We start from the raw sequence: 22,366 nt of genomic DNA on the forward strand, positions 1-22,366 counted from the left end.
AAATTATATATATATATGAAGTTTAGTATTTTAATATTTTATAACAAGAATGATGAAAAAATATTAGTTTCCCCTTTTCCTTTCCTGTCCCCCTTTTCCCCACACCTTGCCCAAGCCAAAAAATAAATATTAGCTAATTTTACCCATCAATTCGGCACCCTCAAGAATATACAAGAAATGATTATTTCAAAAACTGGATCTAAAACTGTATTTTCTTTAGATTTTTCTAGACTATTACAATAAGATTTATAACAAATGAATACAATTATTCAATAATGGTAAGTATAGTATAATTAAATGCTTCTCCCCAAATCAATCATCTGAGATTTGCCATTAATAACTTAAATTAAAATTTGGCTAATGGCCCAAAAGCCTGCACCATCCTCATCTTAAAGAAACGAATTTTTGAAAATACTTAAAGTCACTAATGGCTCTCTTTCTCATTTATAAATTAATGATGGCATTTTCAAATTCAAAAACTCTCTCTGCCCCTCCCAAGTGCCCACAAACAATCAAGCAGAACAAGAGATGCTCAAATCCTGAGTCACAACTGTGCATTAAAAACCACCAAATATATCAGTAAACTCCCTCAAAATGTAGGTTCCCATTGCTACCTCCCTTAAAAAAATCACTTTCAGACTATGGTTAATACTGAGGTAATTAAACCTAAAGTACAGCAAGACTTAGTTTACTAAGTCTACTATCAATTCAAAATACTCTTAGGAAAAATTCTGATTAAAAAAACCATTCAACAATTAGTTCTCATGATAAAATTAGTTTTCATGGCACAAAAAAGGCATAAACTATCATTTCGTATACTTATTATAGTCATATTATCATTTCTAAAGATCTATTCAAAAACTTCACCTAAAGCAAGCGCTACTAGAAAAATAGATCTTTATCTGTTACTTTCAAAACATTCTTACTAAAACACATTCTGAAAAAAAATAAAAATAAAAAAATAAAATACATTCTGGAAATAGATTTTGCTAAGTGTGTGTTAAGCCAGTGGTTCTTAACTTTCCGAAGTCTGTGAATCTCCAGAAGATAATACATGCTGTGACCAGAGAAAAATGTATGTACAAATAAAGAATGTGCATATAACTATAGGGGTTCTCAAAGACCGTGAAGTCCAAGTTGAGTGCCATACCCCAAATACTCCTGTAACTATTCATAGCAGATACTTAGAACGTAAGCAAGCTACTGTTCTTAGGTTAAATGTGCATAAAACAACTAAACCTATAGATCCTTGATTTCCTAAAGCAGAAGAAAATGGCTGTGTATACAATTCAATGGAAACTTAACATGTGCTGCATGTTTTTAATAATTTAAATACCTTTGAAACCTAATTAGCTATGAAAAGATTCAAATAACTTACATAAAGTTTTACTTCTTATATTAAAGCTTTTTAAAAACGCACATCAGGTTCAAAAGTGATGAGAACACATTTTAAAGAAGAAACTTTCACTCAGGATTCACTCAGAATCTACTGTGTTCCAGGCATGCTTTTAATTCCTTGAAATTTGAGGAAACTCAAAATCTAATTATCTACTTAATTTTGCTCAAATATTTTCAAATTTTGGTCAAAAAATATATTTAAATATGCATTTTTTCACATATAATGAAAATGACATTAGTTTACATCTGAGTGCCAAAATATTTAAGGTTTCATGTTTTTTTAGAAAAACAATATTTGACATATTTTCAAGGGCAATAATTTCTAAAACAAATAAAAAAAGTGAAAATGAAACTTCATAAACTGAAAATTATCAATAGGTTATATCTACAGTAGACAAGAAGCATTAAATTAAATCGCCACTAAGGTAGGTAAATAAACTCTACCACCTTTTTGGTTCTACAACTTTAAAGTGGAAATACCAAAAACCTTTCCCAGGCCTTGGGGGAAAAAAAAAAAAAAACATTTGTGGGTAAGAAGGGATGAAAGACACTGAAGGGAGACTTAATTTTTTTCTTTGTTCATCTCCAGAAAGTGTTAAGCCATTAACTAAAAGGAGAAAATATTAAGAAATAATAAATATAAAACCACTCATCATTCCAGTATTTGTGGAAAATACTTTAGCTTATTAGTTGATTTTCATTTGAATGAAGAACAATTTTTAAATAATAGGTATTCAGGAATACATATAACATGTATACTGACCCATTACCAATGGTTCCAGACAGTAATTACTTTCATTAATAGGAAATAAAATGACCATTTTAATGTTAGAGCTATATAGAAGAGTAAATAGTTTCTCCACTAATTTAATGTTTTATATTAAGTTTATCCTAAATTTAGGTTGTTGGTACCCAACTGAGACCAATGAAACATCTACCTACACACAATGAAACATCTACCTACCCACCTCTACTGAAGAGCTTAAAGCAACATTAATAAATTTTCTGTTTTCAAGATCTAAAATTTCCTTTGACATTTTTAACTCCTTCAATATTTAAAAAGCTTATTTTTTTTTTTTAATGGCAAGCTTGAACTAATCTGATCAAAGATGTGAACAAAATAATTGCTTTTGAAATGAGCAAAGATGTGTTGTTAGGCCAAAATAAACTGGTACTTCCTTAAGAGAGCCGAAGTTTTCTGATTGGCATATGGATACCATGCTTGTGGGTGCTTTATAAACACTGCTCAGAAGTCTGGACAATCTCTAAGAAATTTTAGATGTATAGCTGACATGTAGATTATGCTCATGTAAACAATGTGAACACACCTCAATGGGACAAAAATCATAGTAGCATATTACTTACAATTAAAACTTTTAGGCTACCAGGGATATTCAATTCTGACACTGCTCTCTAGGGAAGAAGGGAAAATATTTACAAATTTAACTGAACCTGAAAAGAGCCAAAGTACAAGAAAAGGTAAGTAGACAGGGGAGAGGGAAAGGGTCAAAAGGGAAGGGGAGATGAGTGGGAAAGAAGAGAGCAAGAAGGAAAAAGGTGGCAGGAGGAGGCATTGATAAAATCCTTGGCAACACAAGGTTATTCCGCCTCATACTTTATATACTAAACAAGATGCTCTGTTCCATAAAAATATCAGTACTACTCTCATTCTTTATCTCATAAAGATCCTTGATTTCGATATTAGTATCAAAACCAATGAATCTTACTAACTGGATTAAGCCCTGGAGGCAATATTAGTTCCAGACTGACCTAGGTAGACCTTTTGGCTTCAATGGCATCCAATTTCTGTTTTTTGAAACATTCAAGACTAAGTGATGATTATCCAGTAAAGGTTCTAAAAACATAATCGTGTGAGTAATTCAAACAGTTTATAGAGACAAGATAACCTACTCTGCACTTACTATAAATTCAACATAATTCTCCACACCTTAACTTTCTAATTAAGGTACAGCAGTAGGGATGGATGAGGTTATTTAAGAAATTTTTCATATTTTTATATTAAAATAAATGTTTACTATATGGAGTAGAATACAAAATTTGCATGAAAATTTAAGATAAAAGAGAGGACTTCAAAGAAAATAGGATTCTGGAAGGGTCACATTGAACTATACCTCAGGACCCCTGGAGTATAAGTGCATTTATTCAAATTCTTCTGCCATTATGGGTAAACTTGGAAAAAAAATGATTGAAAAGTACTATTTTCTCTACCTTGATGACCCCTAAATACATTTCTTTCCTACTATTGTTTCTAATACTTTAGCCAATTAAAAATGACTACTATAGATTTATAATCAAACACCTAAAAGGCAATACATCTAAACTTGTATTTAGAATGACACAGAATTATTTTTTTAGAAACTTACTATAAAAGGGAGACTTTGAAGTATATATACATATCATATTCTATTTCTGATGCTTTTATAGAAGTTTTTGAGTGAAACAGCATTATTATTGACTTGAAAAAATAGGGAAATAGTAAGGTCCAAGTAGATATTTTTTCTAATAAACCATTTTCTACTTTAAATTTATTTTTGTGCTTTTAAACATGCTTATATATAATTTTTGTTCATATTTAGTTTTAAAATTTTCAACTATACATTTGATCTACGGTACCAAAACTGAAAACATAAAACTCATAATGTGTCCAAATATGAATCATTCAAGTATACAATTTCAGTTTTCATAAACTAATAGCAAAAGTGCTTACAGATTTGATATCTGGAACTCAATGGAAACAGTTACTCAACTTACCTGGTGCTAATCCAGCAGCAGCAGGACTTCCCATGGATGGGTGAGAGAACACTTGAGAGAAGGCAGACATATTTGACTGGGACACGTTACTCAGCCTGGAGGTTGATCCTCCTTTAGGAATAAACTCGCTTGCAGTAGGATTTGGTGTCTATTTAAAAATCAAATATAGTAAGTTAACACACTTTAAGCCCAAAAGAGACACTGAATCTACTAGGCATTATTGCACAATGATTTACTGAGTAAAATATTTTATTGAAAGGATTTACAGTGTTTTTAGTTTCCATATTTTGGAGTGGTATAATTAAATTTCTCGAAGAAAATTTTTTAATCAATTTTGAGGATTTTAATCATTTCATTTGCAGAATTTAACCCCAGAAACATGTAAAATTTGCCTTGATTGTCAAATACGCATCATTACCAAACTATCCTAACACATTTTAGAGAACTGGGAGGTTGAGACTACCTCAAAACTGAGCAACAAGTTTCAAGTTTAATATCTTTAAACCACTTCTACCAGGATAAAGGTCAAAGCGCCTTTATTCCAAAATTCATCATTTCCCTTTTTTAAAACACAACACATTTCCCCAATAATATGGTGCCATGTATTTAATTAACAGAGTAAAGACAAGAAAAACATTTAAAAACAAGGAAAAGGTGGGAGGAATCAAGATATAAGAAAAACCTAACAGAGGCCCCAATGCTTTCAATGCCCACAAGTATCACATGTAACTTCTGTTATATTTAAAGTATTTTACTATGAGATTACATGGAAAAAAACTTTCTTCACAGCTGTACTATGCCACAACATTTTATATATTCAAGTGGCATAGTACTTTAGGCTTTAAGAACTACTGTAACATTATGAGACTGCATATCAAATTCATAAATGGCCTGTATTTTGTCGACGTGGAATAAATATCCTAAATTTTTCTGAAATAGTAACCTTTTAAATTCTAAATGCCTAAGCATAATAAAGATTCAATCACTCTTAATAATGATATCATTTGAATTCAACTTCCAAATGGTCAGCCAAGGAGATAATTTAGTATGGTTCACACTTCAGCCCACATTCTATGCATACATATAAACTAAGCATTTAATCACTTAAAAGTCTTTTAGAACCAATCATTAGAATGTAAAAATGCATTTCCAAAGAAGGCAGAAAATAAGGAGATGGACTAATTCCTGTACAACCCGAGAACAACTTCCCTAATTCAGTATGAACACCACTCTACACTGCCAAATTAGAATTCAAATTATTAGATTTAGAAGCTTATAAGGCAATAGGCTGACCTCAATTTAAACTCTACAACAAATGAGAGTTTACCAATTACATGCCAGCTAATGTTAAATATAAAGTTAATAAAATGTAGAAGAAATGCTAACCTGGGCTTAATTAAAATATACTAAAGTAATGAAATCTCTTTAACTGTCACATCTAAGACATGAAATTCTGAAAGAAAAAAAAAAAAAATCCAGGCCTGATCCAAAATATATTTTCCAAAGAGGAAAAAAAAAATTCTCTTCTATTACTTTTCTCTGTGTGTGTGTGTGTCTATTTTAAACCCTTCCAAATTCTAAAGTTTTCAAAAATAGTGGTATGTTCTATAAAAGTACGGTCAATTCTTAATATCTGAAAATTTCTAGAAAAATAAGTCCATGCATTTTACTGATACACTAATCCCTAGTTCTAAGGGAACAAATGGCTACTAACAGGATCACTTCAGAGCTAAACCAATGTGTTTCAGTTCATCTTAAATCTATTTTAGAAGGGGCGCCTGGGTGCCTCAGTCGTTAAGCGTCTGCCTTCAGCTCAGGTCATGATCCCTGGGATCGAGCCCCGCATCAGGCTCCCTGCTCCCTGCTCCACGGGAAGCCTGCTTCTCCCTCTTCCACTCCCCCCTGCTTGTGTTCCTGCTCTCGTTATCTCTCTCTGTCAAATAAATAAATAAAATCTTTTTTTAAAAAAATCTATTTTAGAAGATGAGAGTCAAGATAAAAGTAATCAGTATCTTGGTAAGAGTCCAGAGTGCCTAGGAGGGACAAGATTACTAAAAAACAGCAAATTTAGACAAAGAAAATTATATGTGTATACAAAAAATTTTAGTAGCATATTCCTGAGAATTAGGTATTACTCATTTTCCATGTCAGTTATATCTTATATTTACTGTGAATAACAGACTATCTGATTTCAAAGCTGAGCTACTCTAAATTAAATCTATTTTAAATTAATTTGAAAGCCTACTTTAAAGGATCCTATAAAGGAGAAAAAGGAGGGAAAAGTCTATTCCACCATTCCCCAAAAAACCATATATGTCATTATAATAAGTTATAAAGAACCGCCAAATTTATTAGCAGTTATTAAAATTAATGTAACTATGAAAATTCACACACTAAACAGCAACCTTTACAGATTCAACAACCAAAGATGCAAAAAACCTACCCAACAGTGAATTTTAGTTAAGAAGTGAAAAGAAAAGCCTAAAATCCTCCCTCCTTTCTCTTTCCTGATTTAAGATGGCAAAGCATTTCCCTTGAGTGGATGGTTTAGGAGTTTATTTTATTCAACTCTGAGTATTTGAGATTAGAGAAAAACTAAATGGATTTAAATGGCAGAAAAAACAATTACACAGGATTTAGGTACAACACAAAACAAACAAAATCTAGGAATAAAAGAGTAGAGCTATTATTAACAGGTAATACAAATTCTCATATTATTATCTAGCCAGATTAGAGAACTATCAGAAATATTTAAAGTAATAATTAACAATTATTATAATAATGAGAATACTTTTTATGATACAATTATTTAAAATAATAACTACAATTAAAAGATACATTCTTAAAATGACTTTAAATTTTTTGGTTTAAAATATAAATATGGACTTTATAAAGTAACAAAATAGTATGGGCACACACCTTTAACATGTTAAAAAGAACAATTTCTTGAAAAATAAGCCAAAACCAGTTAACTAAAACCAGTATATCATATTAAAATGAAATATATGTTCATCAGAAAGTAATCAATTTCTTTTAGCTTTAGGAGGTGAAGGTTGTATCTAGAAAGAAGACTCAAGGGCTTGGGTTATATAAATTTTCTATCTAACTTCAACACCCCTAAAGAGAATGGAATAAAAATTTTTATTACTCCTGCCCTATGATTTTCATAATCCTTACATAACTATAGGGGCGCCTGGGTGGCTCAGTCATTAAGCATCTGCCTTCAGCTAAGGTCATGATCCCAGGGTCCTGGGATAGAGCCCCGCATCGGGTTCCTTGCTCGGTGGGAAGCCTGCTTCTCCCTCTCCCACTCCCCCACTGTGTCTCTCTCTGTCAAATAAATAAATAAAATCTTTAAAAATAATAATAATAATCCTTGCATAACTATCTAGTATATGTTCCTATAGTATTATATTTGTTATTTCATATACAGGTAATTTATATTCATAATTTCTATTTCTATTCTAGTATTTATATTTTAAATCCTAATTTTCAGCATTCCTTAAACAGCTATAAATGCATGTTTGAAAAAAAAAATCAATGTTTATTCAAGTCAAGTAACAGACATTCACTTTGAGAGAATTTATCAATAAAAACAGAGTTTTGGGTTCTCATACACTTAAATTTACACTACAACTTGCATGCCAAAAACAACCAAGTGCTTTCTATAAATTGATACCATCCCCCAACATTTAGCTATGATCCCGACCTGTACTCTCTAAACAGAAACAGACTAAATCAAAAGTCCTAACACTTAGTTTAAAAAGCACTGTTGTCGTTATTATACTTAAAATAGTAATTAAAATTTCAATGTAGATATCTCACCCAACCAAAATGACAGAGTATTTCCTATCCGATAGGGTTTTTTACAAAAATAAGTAATTTTCCGATGAGGTTTCTAACTCAGGTTTAACATTATTTTATGCTTTTCTACTATTACATGATTCCATGGAAACTGTTACTTTTAAAGTAAAATTCAGTATTTAATACTCTGCTGGACTCCACTACAAACAGAACACTTTACTTAAGACCACAATAAATTAGTCCCATAAATTAAGGGACTGATTTAATAAATAGTGCAACAAAATAAAAAGTACAACCATTAACTATGTTTTTAAAATTAAGTAGAAAAACAGGAAGTTTGCATTAAATGAAAATAGAATACAAAGTCTTATGTAATATTTCACTGCAAATATGTCAAAAAGGTCTTTAAGAAAAAGTTGTCTTAAGGTGACATATGACTGAGAAACCATTAATGTTCTTGAGTATTGTTCAGGTTTTTAAAAATCACATAATAAACCCATAAAACCCATTAAAGACCTTCCATGGTAAAGATCCTTATAATGAGCTCAACTTACTTGTCTTAATGGCTTAAGTTGCTATCAGTAATCTTTCTACTCTCTGAATGAAACCTGACCTAACTTTTTCTTAACAGCTTTATTTAGATACAACTGACATATAAATAAGCCACACATATTTAAAATGTAAACTTTGATAACTCTGGTCATAGGTAGACAACCGAGAAACCATTACCCAAATCAAGATAATGAATATATGCGTCATGCCAAAAAGTTGCCACAAGCTTCTTTCAAGTACCTCCCTCCCATTCGTCTCTACTCCCCTACTTCAGTCTTGAGGCAACCACAGATCAGCTTTCTGTCACTATAGATTAATCTGCATTTTCTAGAATAATATGAATGAATCTTACATACATATTTATGCGCTGGTTTTTTGCCCAGCTTCTTTCACTTGGCAACATTAAGATTCATTAATGTCACTGGTTCTTATCAATACTGCATTCTTTTTTACTGATTAATATTCAGGAACATCAATATACCACAACTTGTTTATCTTTCCACCTGATGGACAAAGGTTGTTTCCAGTTTTTGGCTATTAAAAACAAAGCTGCAAAGAACACTCAGGTACAAGTCTTTGTGTGGACATGTTTCATTACTGTTGGAAAATGGCTTGGATATATACGGTATGTGTATATTTAGCCCTTTTAAAAAATTGGTAAGCTGTTTCACAAAGTGGTTGTACTATTTTAATACGTCCACCAGCACTCTGTGCAGAGATCAAGTTGCTCTATGTACTCAGGGACATGTGCTTTGGTCGGACTTTATATTTTAGACATTTTAATAGATGTGTAGTATCTCAATGTGGTTTTATTTTGCATTTTTCCAAACGACTTATTTGCCACTCTGTGTCTTCTATCACAAAATGTCTGTTCACACTTTTTTACCATTTTTATTGGATTTGTTTTTTATTATGGAATTTTGACAGTTTGGGATAGAAGTCCTTTGTCAGATATGTGATACACAAATATTTTCTCCAGGTCTATAATTTGTCTTTTCACTGTCTTAACAGTTATCTTTCAAAGAACTGAAGTTCTTAAATTTTGGATGAAGTGCAGTTTATAAAAATGTTTAAGAGTCATGTATTTGGTGTTGCATCTAAGAAATACCTGCCTAACCAAAGGTCACAGATATTATGCGTTTTCTTCTATAAATTTTTTAGTTTCATGTTTTACATGTAGGTCTAAGTTCCACTCTGAGTTAATTTTATAAAGTGTGAGGTATGGGTCTAATATTTTTTGCATATACTCAATTATTCTAGCACTGTTTGCTAAACAGATCATTTTTCCTCCACTGAACAGCCTTTGCTACTTTGATGAAAATCAACTACTTATTTGAGATTACACAAATCTATAGATCAACTTGGTAAGAATCAACATCTTAACAATAATGAGTCTTCAGATCCATGAACATGATACATGTCTCCATTTATTTAGGTCTTCCTTAATTCCTCTCAGGAATGTTTCAAAGTTTTCAATTACAGATCCTCAGACCTTTGTCAGATTGATCCCTATTTTATATTCCTGATATCATAAATTACATAATTTTTAAAATTTCAATGTACTATTATTTGTTGCTAGTACATATGTACCAGTTTTCTGGTAACAAATTACCAAAAACTTAATGGCTTAAAACAACAGAAATGTATGCTCTTCCACTTTTTGGACACCATACGTCCAAAATTAAGTTGTTGGTACAAATGCACTGGAGCAGAATCCATTCCACGCTTCTCTCCTAGCTTATGGTAACTGCCAGCATTCTCTTGAGATTCCTCGGCTTGCACCACATCACTTGTTTCTAGTCTCTGTCCTCACATCACCTTCTCCTGTGTATAATCTCCCTCTGCCTCTGTCTTACCAGGACACTTGCCATTGTTCTGGGCCCACTTAAGTAATTCAGGAAGATACCTCCAAATCCTTAACTTAATTACAAATGTAAAGACTGTCTAAATAAGGTAGAATTCACAAGTTCCAGAGATTAGGACATGAACTTATCTTTTGGGGGGCCAAATTTGGGCTGCATTTGTTCTTCTTTCTCTAGTTTCCTAAGGTAGAAGCTGAGGTCACTGACCTAAGAACATTTCTTTTCTACTAAAAGCATTTAGTGCTATAAATCTCCCTCATTACTGTTTTTGCAGCATCCCACAACTTTAGACATGTCTTCATTTTCATTCAGTTCAAAATACTTTCTGCTTTCCCTATTTCTTCTTTGACCCACATATAATTTAGAAGTGTGTTATTCGGTTTCCAAATACTTCAAGATTCTCCAAATATCTTTTGTTATTGATTTCTATCTTAATTACATCATGGTCAGAGAACATATTTGTCTGACCTGAATCCTTTTATAAATTTATTGAGACTTGTTCCATGACCCAGAATTGGTCTAAGTCATTGTTTTATGTGCACTTAAAAAGAATATGTATTTGGTTGTTTGGGGGCGAGTTTTCCATAAATGTCAAATTGATAGAGTTGTTCAAATCTCCTATATTCTTACTGTTTTTGTCTCCCTCCACTACTGAGGAGTACTGAAATCCCTATCACTGTCTGTCTACTTCTCCTTGCAACTCTTATTAGTTTTTGTCTCATATATTCATATTTTAACCCTATTATTAGGTACATACACACTGAAAAATGGTACATCCATGCTCTTAATGAACGTCCCTTTATCTTTATCAAATAATTCTTTTTGTTCCTGATAATATTCTCTGCTCTGACACCTACTTTGTCTGATGTGAATATAACTACCTCAGGTATATTATATATACAGTATATATCAGTGTACTATATATACAGTTGACTCTTGAATAACCATGGGTATGAACTGTGCAGGACCACTTACACAGAGTTTTTCGATACAGTACAGTATGTACCGGTGTATTTTCTCTTTTGATTTTATTATTTTCTTTTCTCTAGCTTACTTTATTGTAAGAATATAGCATATAATACATATAACATACAAAATGTGTGTTAATCCAATGTTTATATTATCAGTATGGCTTCCGGTCAACAGAAGGCTACCAGTCATTAAGTTTTGGGGTAGTCAAAAGTTATACAAAGATTTTTTTTTTTAAGATTTTATTTGTTCATTTGACAGAGAGAGAGAGAGAGAGAACAAGCAGGGGGAGTGGCAGGGAGTGGGAGAAGCAGGCTCCCACTGAGCAGAGAGCCCGATATGGGACTCGATCCCAGGACCTGGGGATCATGACCTGAGCTGAAGGCAGACGCTTAACCAACTGAGCTACCCAGGCACTCCGTTACAAATGCATGGGGGGTTATCACCCCAACCCCTACATTGTTCCAGAACCAACCATATTACTAATACACACACACACATATATACACACTATGTATAGACTGATAATATACAGTAGTATATTACTATAATTAAACTAACTATATATTATAGTATACGTACTATTATATATGGTATACGATACTAGTAATACACACACACACAAGTCTTTTCTGACTAGTGCATGGTATAACTTTAAACCTATTTTTGGCTTTATGTTTAAAGTGGGGTTTTTGTCAGTTTCATATAGTTGGATCTTGCTCTTTTTTTTTTAAATACAATTTGAAAATCTCTGCCTTCTTATTGGGACATTTAGGCTATTTACATTTAATGTGATTATTAATATGGGTAGATTCAAAACTACTATCTTGCTACTTTTCTATTTGTTCTCTTTGTTCTTTGTTCCCCTTTTCCTTTTCCTGCCTTCTTCTGGAATTAACTGATTTTTAAAATTTCTTTTTATTTCTTCTCTGAGCTTATTAGCTATAACTCTTTTGTGTTATTACAGTGGCTGCCTTAAGTTTTATAATATATATATACATATTTAACTTATCACCAACTATCTTTGTCTAGGATCATAACAAAATACCATATACCAAGCAGTTTAAACAACAGAAATTTATTTATTTTCTCACAGTTCTAGAAGGTGAGAATCTAGGATCAAGGTGCCAGCAGAGGCGGTTTTCCCTGAGGCCTCTCTCCTTGGCTTGCAAACAGCGAACTTCTTGCTGTGCCCCCACAGCAATAGGCCTTTTCTCTGTGCCCGTGCACCACTGGTATTTCTTTGTCTTCTAAGGACATCAGTCATATTGGATTAGGGCCCCATCCTTATGACCACATTTAACATTAATTATTTCTTTAAAGGCCCTATTTCCAAATACAGTCACATTAAGGGTTAGGGCTTAAACATACATATTTAGGGGAGACAAAATTCAGTTCCTAACACCAACTATAATCCAGTCTTAAACTACTTCACATATAGTATAGCAAGCTTACAATATTATACTTCCATTTCTCCTCTCCCAGACTTTATGCTATTGTCAACACATATTTTAAATCTATTATGTTATAAAGCTAGTAAGAGGTTGTTACTATTTTTGCTTTGAACAAGTATTTTTCAAAGAGACTTAACTAAGGGGGAAAGTTTCTTATATTTACTCATGTAGTATGTGTTTCCAGTGTTCTTCATCTCTTTGTATAGATTCTGATTTCCACAGGCTTTGTTTTCTGTCTGCTTAAAATACTTCCTTTAATATCTACTGAAGTACACATCTGCTGGTGGTGAATCCTTCAACTCTTGTATGTTTGAAAGAAGTGTTTATTTTGCTTTTTTAAAAAATTATTTCAGACTCACTGAGTGTTTGTATGTCTAGTAGTGTTTGCATGCCTACTTATTTTTTATTAGATGCCAAATATTGCTATTTTTATCTTGTTGGGTATTAGGTATTTTTTTTAATATTCCTATAAAAATTCTTGAGCTTTGTTCTCCGTCATAAACTGCTTAAAAAGTGGTCTGATCCTTCAGGTCTTGCTTTTAAACTTCATTAGGAAGGGCCAGGGCAGCATTTATTTTAAGACAATAATTTGGCCCCACTACTAGGCAAAAGACTTCCGATTACGTTACTGGTGCTTCATAAATCATGATGTTTTCCATTCTGGCTGGTGAGAATGGGAACTACAGCTGGTCCTGTATGAACTCTGAGAATTATCTCCTGTGATCTTTTTAGGAATTTCTTCTTCCAGCTCAAATAGCCTCTTCACTCATACCCTCTGCTCAGTACTCAGCTGAAGACTCAACGGGAACTTTGCAAGTGTCTACTATAGTTCCTTCCGTTTATGAACTCTCTTCTCATCAGTACTTTTTCTTGTAAACTATAACCTTCTGTTAACCTCCAGTTTGGTCTCCTCAATTAAATAGATCAGTAGGCTCCACCTGAGTTCCTGTTCCATGCACCAGGCGTAGAAACCCTCCAAGTGGTAAGCTAGGCTCACCTTTGTTTCCCATCTATCAGGGATGATTGTCCTCCACTGTCTGATATCTAATGTCTTGAAAACTGTTATTTCATACACTTTGTTCAGTTTTTTAGCTGTTTCTGGAGGGTAAATCCAACACCTATTCTTCCACCTTGGCCAGAAAACAAATCTAGTAGTGATGTTTTCAAAACATAAGGTATCCCTAATTTGATCAATAAATAAAATTTAGCCAACTCCTCATTTTGTTTAGGCACTCATTAGTAAAGAGGTGCTTTGCAACTATCATTTCAAACAATTTGTGAGCAAATCTATCACCTCCCTATTAAGCTGGTTTTTCAAGTTTTGTTGTGTCTTCTGTATCATCTCTTTCCTAAACAGATAAATTATACCACAGCTAACTATCTTTTTGATAATGCAGATATCTTTGAAGCATCAAATCATGATATCTATTCTACATCCTAAATATTTCTCAAATTCAACTATTTCTATCTATGTCACCATCAGTGCCCTAGTCTACACCACCATCATCTCTACTCAGGTTTACTGCAACATCACCCCAATGGACCAACTAGACTCCAATCTTGCTCAACTCCAATCCATCTTCTGTTTTGCAACCAGGATTAAAGAGAGTAAGAGAGAAAAGCAGAAAAAAAGAAAAGGAAGAAGAGGAGGAAAAAGAGGAAGGGAAAGTGGGAAGAAAAGAAGAGAAGGGGAAGTTTTGTTTAATGACTTTACTGATGAAATCCAATTAGATTGAAGAGATCAAGTCTCCACTGTTCTTGACTGAATTAAGTAAATTTAAAAAAAAAAACAGGATATGAAATGTTGATATTAATCTTAGCCTTATCTTTTTTTCTAAAACCTACTCCAATATACCATCTTCACTACTATTCTTCTCTCTTTGGAGTTAACAAAAGAGTCCAGTTGGGACTAATTCAAAAGATTTATGTCCAAGGTGTGTGTGTGTGTGTGTGTGTGTGTGTGTGTGTGTGTGTGTGTCCTGGCAAGGGCAAAGAGTAGTGAATTATTTGGGTAGGTAAAAGAGGGGATACTGAAAATGAGGGGAAAAGGCAGGAATTGGCAAGTATTTTGCCTTGATAAAATGATCTATAAAGGCATAAAAAGATGAGACTCAAGGACATAAAGAACAGCCCCATTCAGAGCTATTTTTACCAGTCTTCAGTGTTCATAAATAATACAGAATAAAGAGGAACAGGGTGAAATGGAAAGGAGAAGTCAAATGGCTAACCAGACCCTTCAAGTTCACACTTCTACAAGATTTTTTTTTTGAATTTAATGGGTTGTTATTTCCCCTTATATTTCAAGCATATCCAAATATGGTCAATTTAAAATTTATTATCAAAATATACTCAACTTCTGGGTTTTTCAGAAACTAACCTGTTTAAGACGAGCAAAATTTCACCTTGTAAGTTAGAAGTTAACATCTAAAATACTACTACTGTGAAAATTAGTCTAGTATCTCAATTTAAAATTTTTCTGAAGCAATTTGGGCCCTCTGATAGATAAACACCCCAATAGAGGAAATACGATTTCTAAATAAATTAGAGTCAAATTGGTGAAGACCATGGAAGAAAATTGATTACTAATGCTTCCAAGAGATGCACTTCAGTTTTGTTTTAAACAGAAGTTCTCCTATTTATAATTTGGCTATCTTTAGAGTAAAGTAGCATCAGTACATGAGAACCTACAAGTGAAAATCAATTAGTAATAAGCTTCATATTATGGTAGAGTTAAACAGAAAAATTTTCACAAGCTCAGCAAAAGTAATTATATATAATAGCTTGAAACTATGGAAACATAAATTTCCAAAAAAAGTACTCATTAGTCCATCCTTTACGAAGTTTGTCATAAATAGGTAATACCCTAAACACTGTTCTTGAGAACAGCTTGATAATATGCATCAAAATGAAAAATAAGCTGCCCTAGTACTCCCATATCTAGGAACTAGAGCTAAGGAGAAAATCATGTATGTAGAAAAAATTAAGTTTTGCATGTATTTTTTTAAATTTATGATTGTTTTTTAAAAAAGGAAGTGACTAAAATATCTCTTGATAGGGATTCAGTCATGTGAATTTTAGTCCCTACAATAGCGTGTAGCCATTAAAAATCATGTGAATTGATATACTTCTATTTACCAGGGAGGGAGGTCCAGTGAGTAAAAATAAAATAAAAATTAGGCTAAAATACAGCAATTATACTACATAGCTATTTCTGTAAAATGGTATACTTATGCCTAAGAGAAAGGGAAGAAGGGGAAAGAGGGAAAAATGTGTGTGCACACATGCACATGTATATAAAAGGATGCTAACTGAAGAGCTCACTAAAATGTTAAGAGAGATGTCATCTCTGGGTGGTGAGGAAACTGGAGGCATTTTTGCTTCCTTCTCTGTACTTCTCTATAGTATTTGAATTTTTTTCCATTAAGTATATATAATTTTTACAAAAAAGTTGTAAGAAAGTTTAAGATTGTTAATCATAAAGTCACTTACACAGTTCCCTTTTCTTTGCATATCATCATCACTGAACAGCATGCTGTTACACAAGAACTCACATAAAATATGCAATATTTAAATTGAGACCAATAGAATCAATGTATATAAAAAAGCAAAATCTGTGTGTGGTGGATAGAACACATTTTCAAACAAAAAACAGGTAAACTGCTCCTTTTCCACTTGAAAGTTATTTATATGTTACAAGTTCCCCAATAGCAGTAATCATTAATGGTCAAAGAGGCATTATCTCCTAGCTCAATATTCTTCTACCTATTTATATGTCAATTATCTCAAGAAAGCTTAAAAAAAAATTACTCTCCCTAAAAAAAATAAAAATACCCATTCAGGTCAGTTAATGAGTAGTCCAGGACAATGAGACCATCACAGCATTCCAAAGAGGCAAGAATTACTATATAGGCAAGAATACCTATATAGTTATAACTATTTTCTATATCTATGCACAGTTTCTATTCAAAGGTATATAATAGTGAAACCTATTTGCCACATTGCACAGTAAGAAAGATTTACTTAGAGGCATTCTCTGTAACCAAGAACTCTGTCATATTCAGTCACAAGATTCAAGATATATTAAGATTTTTCAAACATTTTTCCATAATGCTATTTTTTGTCATGAAACTGTACCAAAGAAAATTTTAAGAAACTGCACAAATCATTAAATGTCAGGACTACCATCAGGACAAATATACTCATCACCAGATAATCACTAATCCAGGTTCATTCATTCAATTATTTGAATAGCTAATACATAGAAGATACTGTGCTAGGCACTGTGCTAGGCACTGTGGAGAAGAAAAATCTATAAAACATAGGCACTGTGTTCTAGAAGCTCACAGATGGGCATTTCACAGGTAAATGTACCCTGAACCTAATTCTGCAATCCCAAGAGCTCAGAACATCCAGATATCAAAAAATATTAAGTATCACAGTGTGCCATATACTGTTAGCCTTTAAGACAAGTTATATATACATTAATTACAGCAATATAAGTGCTAGGGAAAAGTGAACAAATGCTTAATGCTAACTAATTAGGTCATAAGACTAGATGCCCGAAATGATTCCTAAAAGACAAGTCTGCTGAGTCAAGATAGAGAAAAGGGCACAGCAAGCAAAGCAATGTTCAAAGACAATGTTCAAAGAAAGAAGCAGAAAGAGCATGGTACTCTTCATGGTACTACAAATAGTTCAGTAGGTCTACAGCATTTATCAGGAGAGAGATCAATAGGTACACTTTGGATACCTTTCTGAAGGATCTGAATTTATTCTAATGACAAAGGTAAAAAAACAAGATCAGATAATCAGTCAGGTAGTGGTTTGAAAGTTAAGACTAGAAGCAGGAAACCAGATAATAACAGTCTTACAAAGTAACAATCCAGATAAGAAACGAAGGTAGACCTAAATTATAACTCAGTAATATTAAAAGTGAAGACAATTTCAAAGTAGCCCAATCAATAGAACCTAGTGGCTGAATGATATGACAGATAAGGAAGACGGAGGAGGCAAGAAAAACTCACTAGTCAGACAACTGGGTGATATAAAAAACCAAGACAGACAGCAGGCACATAGTTGTGAATGAGTTTGTACAGACACGTGTGAATAAAACAGGTTTAAAGGAAAAGATGTGATGTTCGTTTTAGACATAATGAATTTTCAAAGTCTTACGCCATATAAATGAAAATGTTCTGAAGAAGCTAGTATTCAGAGTGAATGCAAAGGACTGAGGGGCTAAAAAAAAAAAAAAAAAAACCTGAAAGTTGACTATGAATAGGGAGTAGCTGAAGTAATAAAGATCTGCTGAGACCCCTGAGGGGCACTGTGTAGAATAAATGAGAAGAGAGTGAAGGACATAGCTTGGGAGAGTTCCTGAGGGCAAGGCAACAGACAAGAGGTCCTCAAAAGAGACTAACAAAGAACAGTCTAAGAGCTAAGTTCAAAGAAAGAGGAATGGTCAACAATGTCAAACCCATCAGAGATCGAATAAGAACTGGTACTTCTGATAGTTAGGTAACCTTATCAAAAAGAGTTTCAACAGAACTGGTGAAAGTGAATGGCAAAACAATGGGAATTGAGGGATGAATTAAAGGTAAAAAAGTAGCAACAGTAAGTAGTAAGCATTTCTCAAATTTTATCGCAGTTTCCCAAACATATTGACCCTAGAACATTTCCTCAGTTAGCATTCCTTACTCCCAGGGTCCCCGAGTGAAAGAAACTTAAACATGGCATATTCACAAGCTAGGAAAAAGAAATCATTGTTGAGGGAGACATGTCCTAAAACTGAAAAGGGATAAATAACAGAATACATTGTTAGAGGTAATAAAGACAGATTCTGATGCACATAGTAAAGGAACAACTGTTTGTCTGAGACAGGAGGAAAAACAGTAAGGAAAGTTATGAATGAAAATGCTGCCCACAGGTTAAAAGCTGCCAAATGAGACAATTCATTCTCATGCCCTTTTTCCCTCCTGTGAAATACACAAGTCATTTACTCAAAAGTGACAAAGAAGGGGTGAGTAGGTTTGAGAACAGTGTTAAAGGTTTAGAATAGCAGCTATAAAGGAGAAAAGAAGTGGGTCTGGGGGTCAGAAAGCAGTGTATACATACTAATACCATTTTATCTGCACCACAGTTCTAGAACTCTTCAAAGTCCTGAGGAATCCTGAGTAGAAGGTTTAAGTTTTAACCTTAAAAATTCCAATCCAATCCATTCTAAAGCCCAAACAATCCCATCTCCTAGGGCCTAAAGTCTAGAAATCACCTGAAGTAACACTAAAACTCAGCAAGTAACTAAAGATTGAGATATATCTGGTGAGTTTCAAAAACCTCTCTGGGATCTTAAAAGCACCAGTAACAAGCAACTAGAATTCACAGGAGAATTTGTGGGCCAAAAGATCTTAATGTGAGCATTCTTCTAATTAAATACTTCTTACAAGAAATGCCATTTAATCAGACCACAAGGCGAGCAAATGCCATCAAAAGAGATGTTGACAAGTATGAATCTCCTAATACAGCCAACAGTCCAACCATTCTCATTCATTTACATCACTCTGGGGGTAAGCTAAAACAACACTAATAATTTATGATCTATAACCCATTATTTCCAAAAGTCTGAGACAAAATGAATATGATTTTATTTAACCTGTCATTACTTTTAGGCAAATCTTAATCTTCAATACCCTGAGAAGTTAACAAAGCCATGCACTTCCCATCCTTTTATTCCAGTTGACACCTAATCCTTTTTTTTTTTTTTTTAAGACTTATTTATTTGAGAGAGAGAAAGAGAGAGAGCATGTATGCAGGGGGAGGAGCAGAGGGAGAGAGAAAATCCTCAAGGACACTCTCTGCTGAGAGCAGGGGCCGATATGGGGCTTGATGGAGATCACAACTCCAGCCGAAATCAAGAGTTAGAGCTTAACTGACTGAGCCACTCAGGCGCCCCTTAACACTTTAGTCTTATGGGAAAGATGAGAACACACTGTTATCCCTCAAAAAAAGGGGGGGGGCATTTTTAAATTAATTTATAAAAATATTCAAGAGAATGAGCATTAAAATGTGAGCCCCTAAAAGACAATTAATGTTACTGTCCCATCCTATATATAAAAAATATATATATACACACACACACATACATACCATGATGTCACATGCATCTGAATATAACTAATAGCACCCTAAATAAATATAAACAAAGACCGAGTTTTGGAGTGATAGGGTGAAACTGATGGAATGGAAATTTATTTAGTATCTACTATGTGCTTGGAAATCTGAATCTTCACAATTCTGTAAGGTAAGTGATAAAGTATTTCAATCCTAAACAATGGCATTTGAACTATATAATCATAGAACAAATAAAAAATTTGGAAATTGACATATAGATTGGTCAGGCAGAGAAATGTTACCGGTAAACAACCTAGGCAAAGACTGAAGAAAGATAAAGAGAATTTACACTTAGGTAAAATAAAGTACTCCTGATGTGGAGTTTCTGGTGACCTTCCATCTACCATCTGCTTGGTGTTTGGGCTAAGATCATGAGAAAAATACAAAATGGAGAAGCCCTGCGACTTAACAACGTCAAGAAGTAATTAAGACTACTACCAGGATCAGAAGATTAGAAAATATCAAGAATACTTGGACAAATGTTAAACTTTGAGTTTTAAAAATATAGAAGATTCTCTAACATTTCAAAAGAAATCACTATCCTCTGTTCTAAATCAGTTGTGATAATACAACTAAGCAATAGTAATATGGTAGCTATAAATCCCAGAACCTATGATCAAATTTTTTAAATATATAAAAGTATTAGAATAAATTACCACAAATTACATATATTGCCTAATAAAAGGAAATTAAACAGTAACATTTAGAGACAAAATACATTAAGGGTACAAAAATAGTAATAAATACATGCTCAGTTTCAAATATTTACAATCCAGTGGGAAAAGGCAAACAGGTAAAGAAACTTAATATAAAACAATGAAATAACTCTTAAACAACACCAAGTATTATAGAAACAGTAAAAAAAAAAAAAAAAATTTCTTTCAGGCAAGTATTCACAGAGAAGGTAGTATTTGAGTTAACTCTCAAAGGAAAAAGGAGGAAAGATTTTTTTTTTCAGGCTCTGTTAACAATAGTACAGAGATACAAAGATACAGAGAACTGACAACGTATTTCATATTATATGATATATGGAAGATTCCATTTGATTAGAATTTAGTATGTGTGAATGGTTAGAGAGATAGCCCTAGATAAAGTAAAACAGATCCCGGGGGATTAGACAAAAATTATACAGAAGATACCCTTAGGGTATAAACTGTCAGTAGTGTTAAAAAAGGAAAGAAGAGGAAGATACTACAGAATTTTAAAGAATAGGGATTAGAGATTAGAGGCCTGGCTGGCTCAGTCAATGGAGCGTGTGACTCTTGATCTCAGGGTTGAGTTTGAGCCCCACACTGGGTGTAGACATTACTTAAAAAATAAAGTCTTAAAAAAAAAAATAAGGTTTTTCTAAATTGCAACTTACATTGTTTGTCAAATGGGGATAATATGGCATTATTGTGGCAAAGCCTTAATATGATGGCAAATAAATTATCCAATGTACTGTCTTTCAATTAACAAACTTCAATAGTTTCCTTCTTATAATAAATGGTAGAATGTGAGAGATGACGGGAGAAGTTAAGATATGTAGCCTCAGGGCGCCTGGGTGGCTCAGTTGGTCAAGCGACTGCCTTCGGCTCAGGTTATGATCCTGGAGTCCCGGGATCGAGTCCCACATCAGGCTCCCTGCTCAGCAGGGAGTCTGCTTCTCCCTCTGACCCTCCTCCCTCTCATGCTGTCTCTCATTCTCTCTCTTGCAAATAAATAAACTCTTAAAAAAAAAAAAAAAGATATGTAGCCTCAGTGACTGGACTGGGAAGATGATAAAGTCATTAAAGAAGAACTACAAAAGAAACAGATTTAGAAAATAGAAAAATGCGTTAAGTTTTAGATATGCCAAATTTGCAGGGACAAGTGGGATACATACCTACATGCAAAGATACCAGAAAGCACAAAAAATCTGAGTCTTTAACTTAGAAGACAGTCCTAATAGAAATAAGATTTTAGGTCTTAGGCATACAAGGGAAAGCAAAGAATGAGTGAGCCAAGAACAGGAGCTCACGAGGAGCTAGGGGTAAAACAAAGAGTCAAGACTGCAAAAAGGAAAGTTTCAAAAATAGTGAGGTGGCCAGCAGTTTTTTTTTTTTTAAAGATTATTTATTTATTTATTTGAGAGAGAGAGAATGAGAGAGAGCACATGAGAGGGGGGAGAGTCAGAGGGAGAAGCAGACTCCCTGCCAAGCAGGGAGCCCGATGTGGGACTCGATCCAGGGACTCCAGGATCATGACCTGAGCCGAAGGCAGTCGCTTAACCAACTGAGCCACGCAGGCGCCCTTTTTTTTTTTTTTTTTTTTGAGGTGGCCAGCAGTTTTAAGTATTGGATAAAACTGCTCTATTTGGTAATTAAGGAGATCTCTGACAAATTTTGAGAGCAATTTCAGCAAAAAAAATTT

General features: G+C 33.5%; 1 protein-coding gene across 6 annotated transcripts in view; it reads right to left on the reverse strand.

The window, feature by feature from the left end:
- Nucleotides 1–22,366, reverse strand: part of PAN3 (poly(A) specific ribonuclease subunit PAN3) — a 130,009-nt gene that overhangs the window by 67,461 nt on the left and 40,182 nt on the right. For all 6 annotated transcript variants that reach the window (XM_032403288.1, XM_032403287.1, XM_032403285.1 and 3 more), the window contains one exon: nucleotides 4,171–4,318. In XM_032403288.1, coding sequence (XP_032259179.1) covers nucleotides 4,171–4,318 — 148 coding nt within the window. The remainder of the gene's footprint in view (nucleotides 1–4,170; nucleotides 4,319–22,366) is intronic.

This window comes from Phoca vitulina, unplaced genomic scaffold (genome assembly GCF_004348235.1).
Source record: "Phoca vitulina isolate PV1807 unplaced genomic scaffold, GSC_HSeal_1.0 scaffold5, whole genome shotgun sequence".
Classification (NCBI taxonomy): domain Eukaryota; kingdom Metazoa; phylum Chordata; class Mammalia; order Carnivora; family Phocidae; genus Phoca; species Phoca vitulina.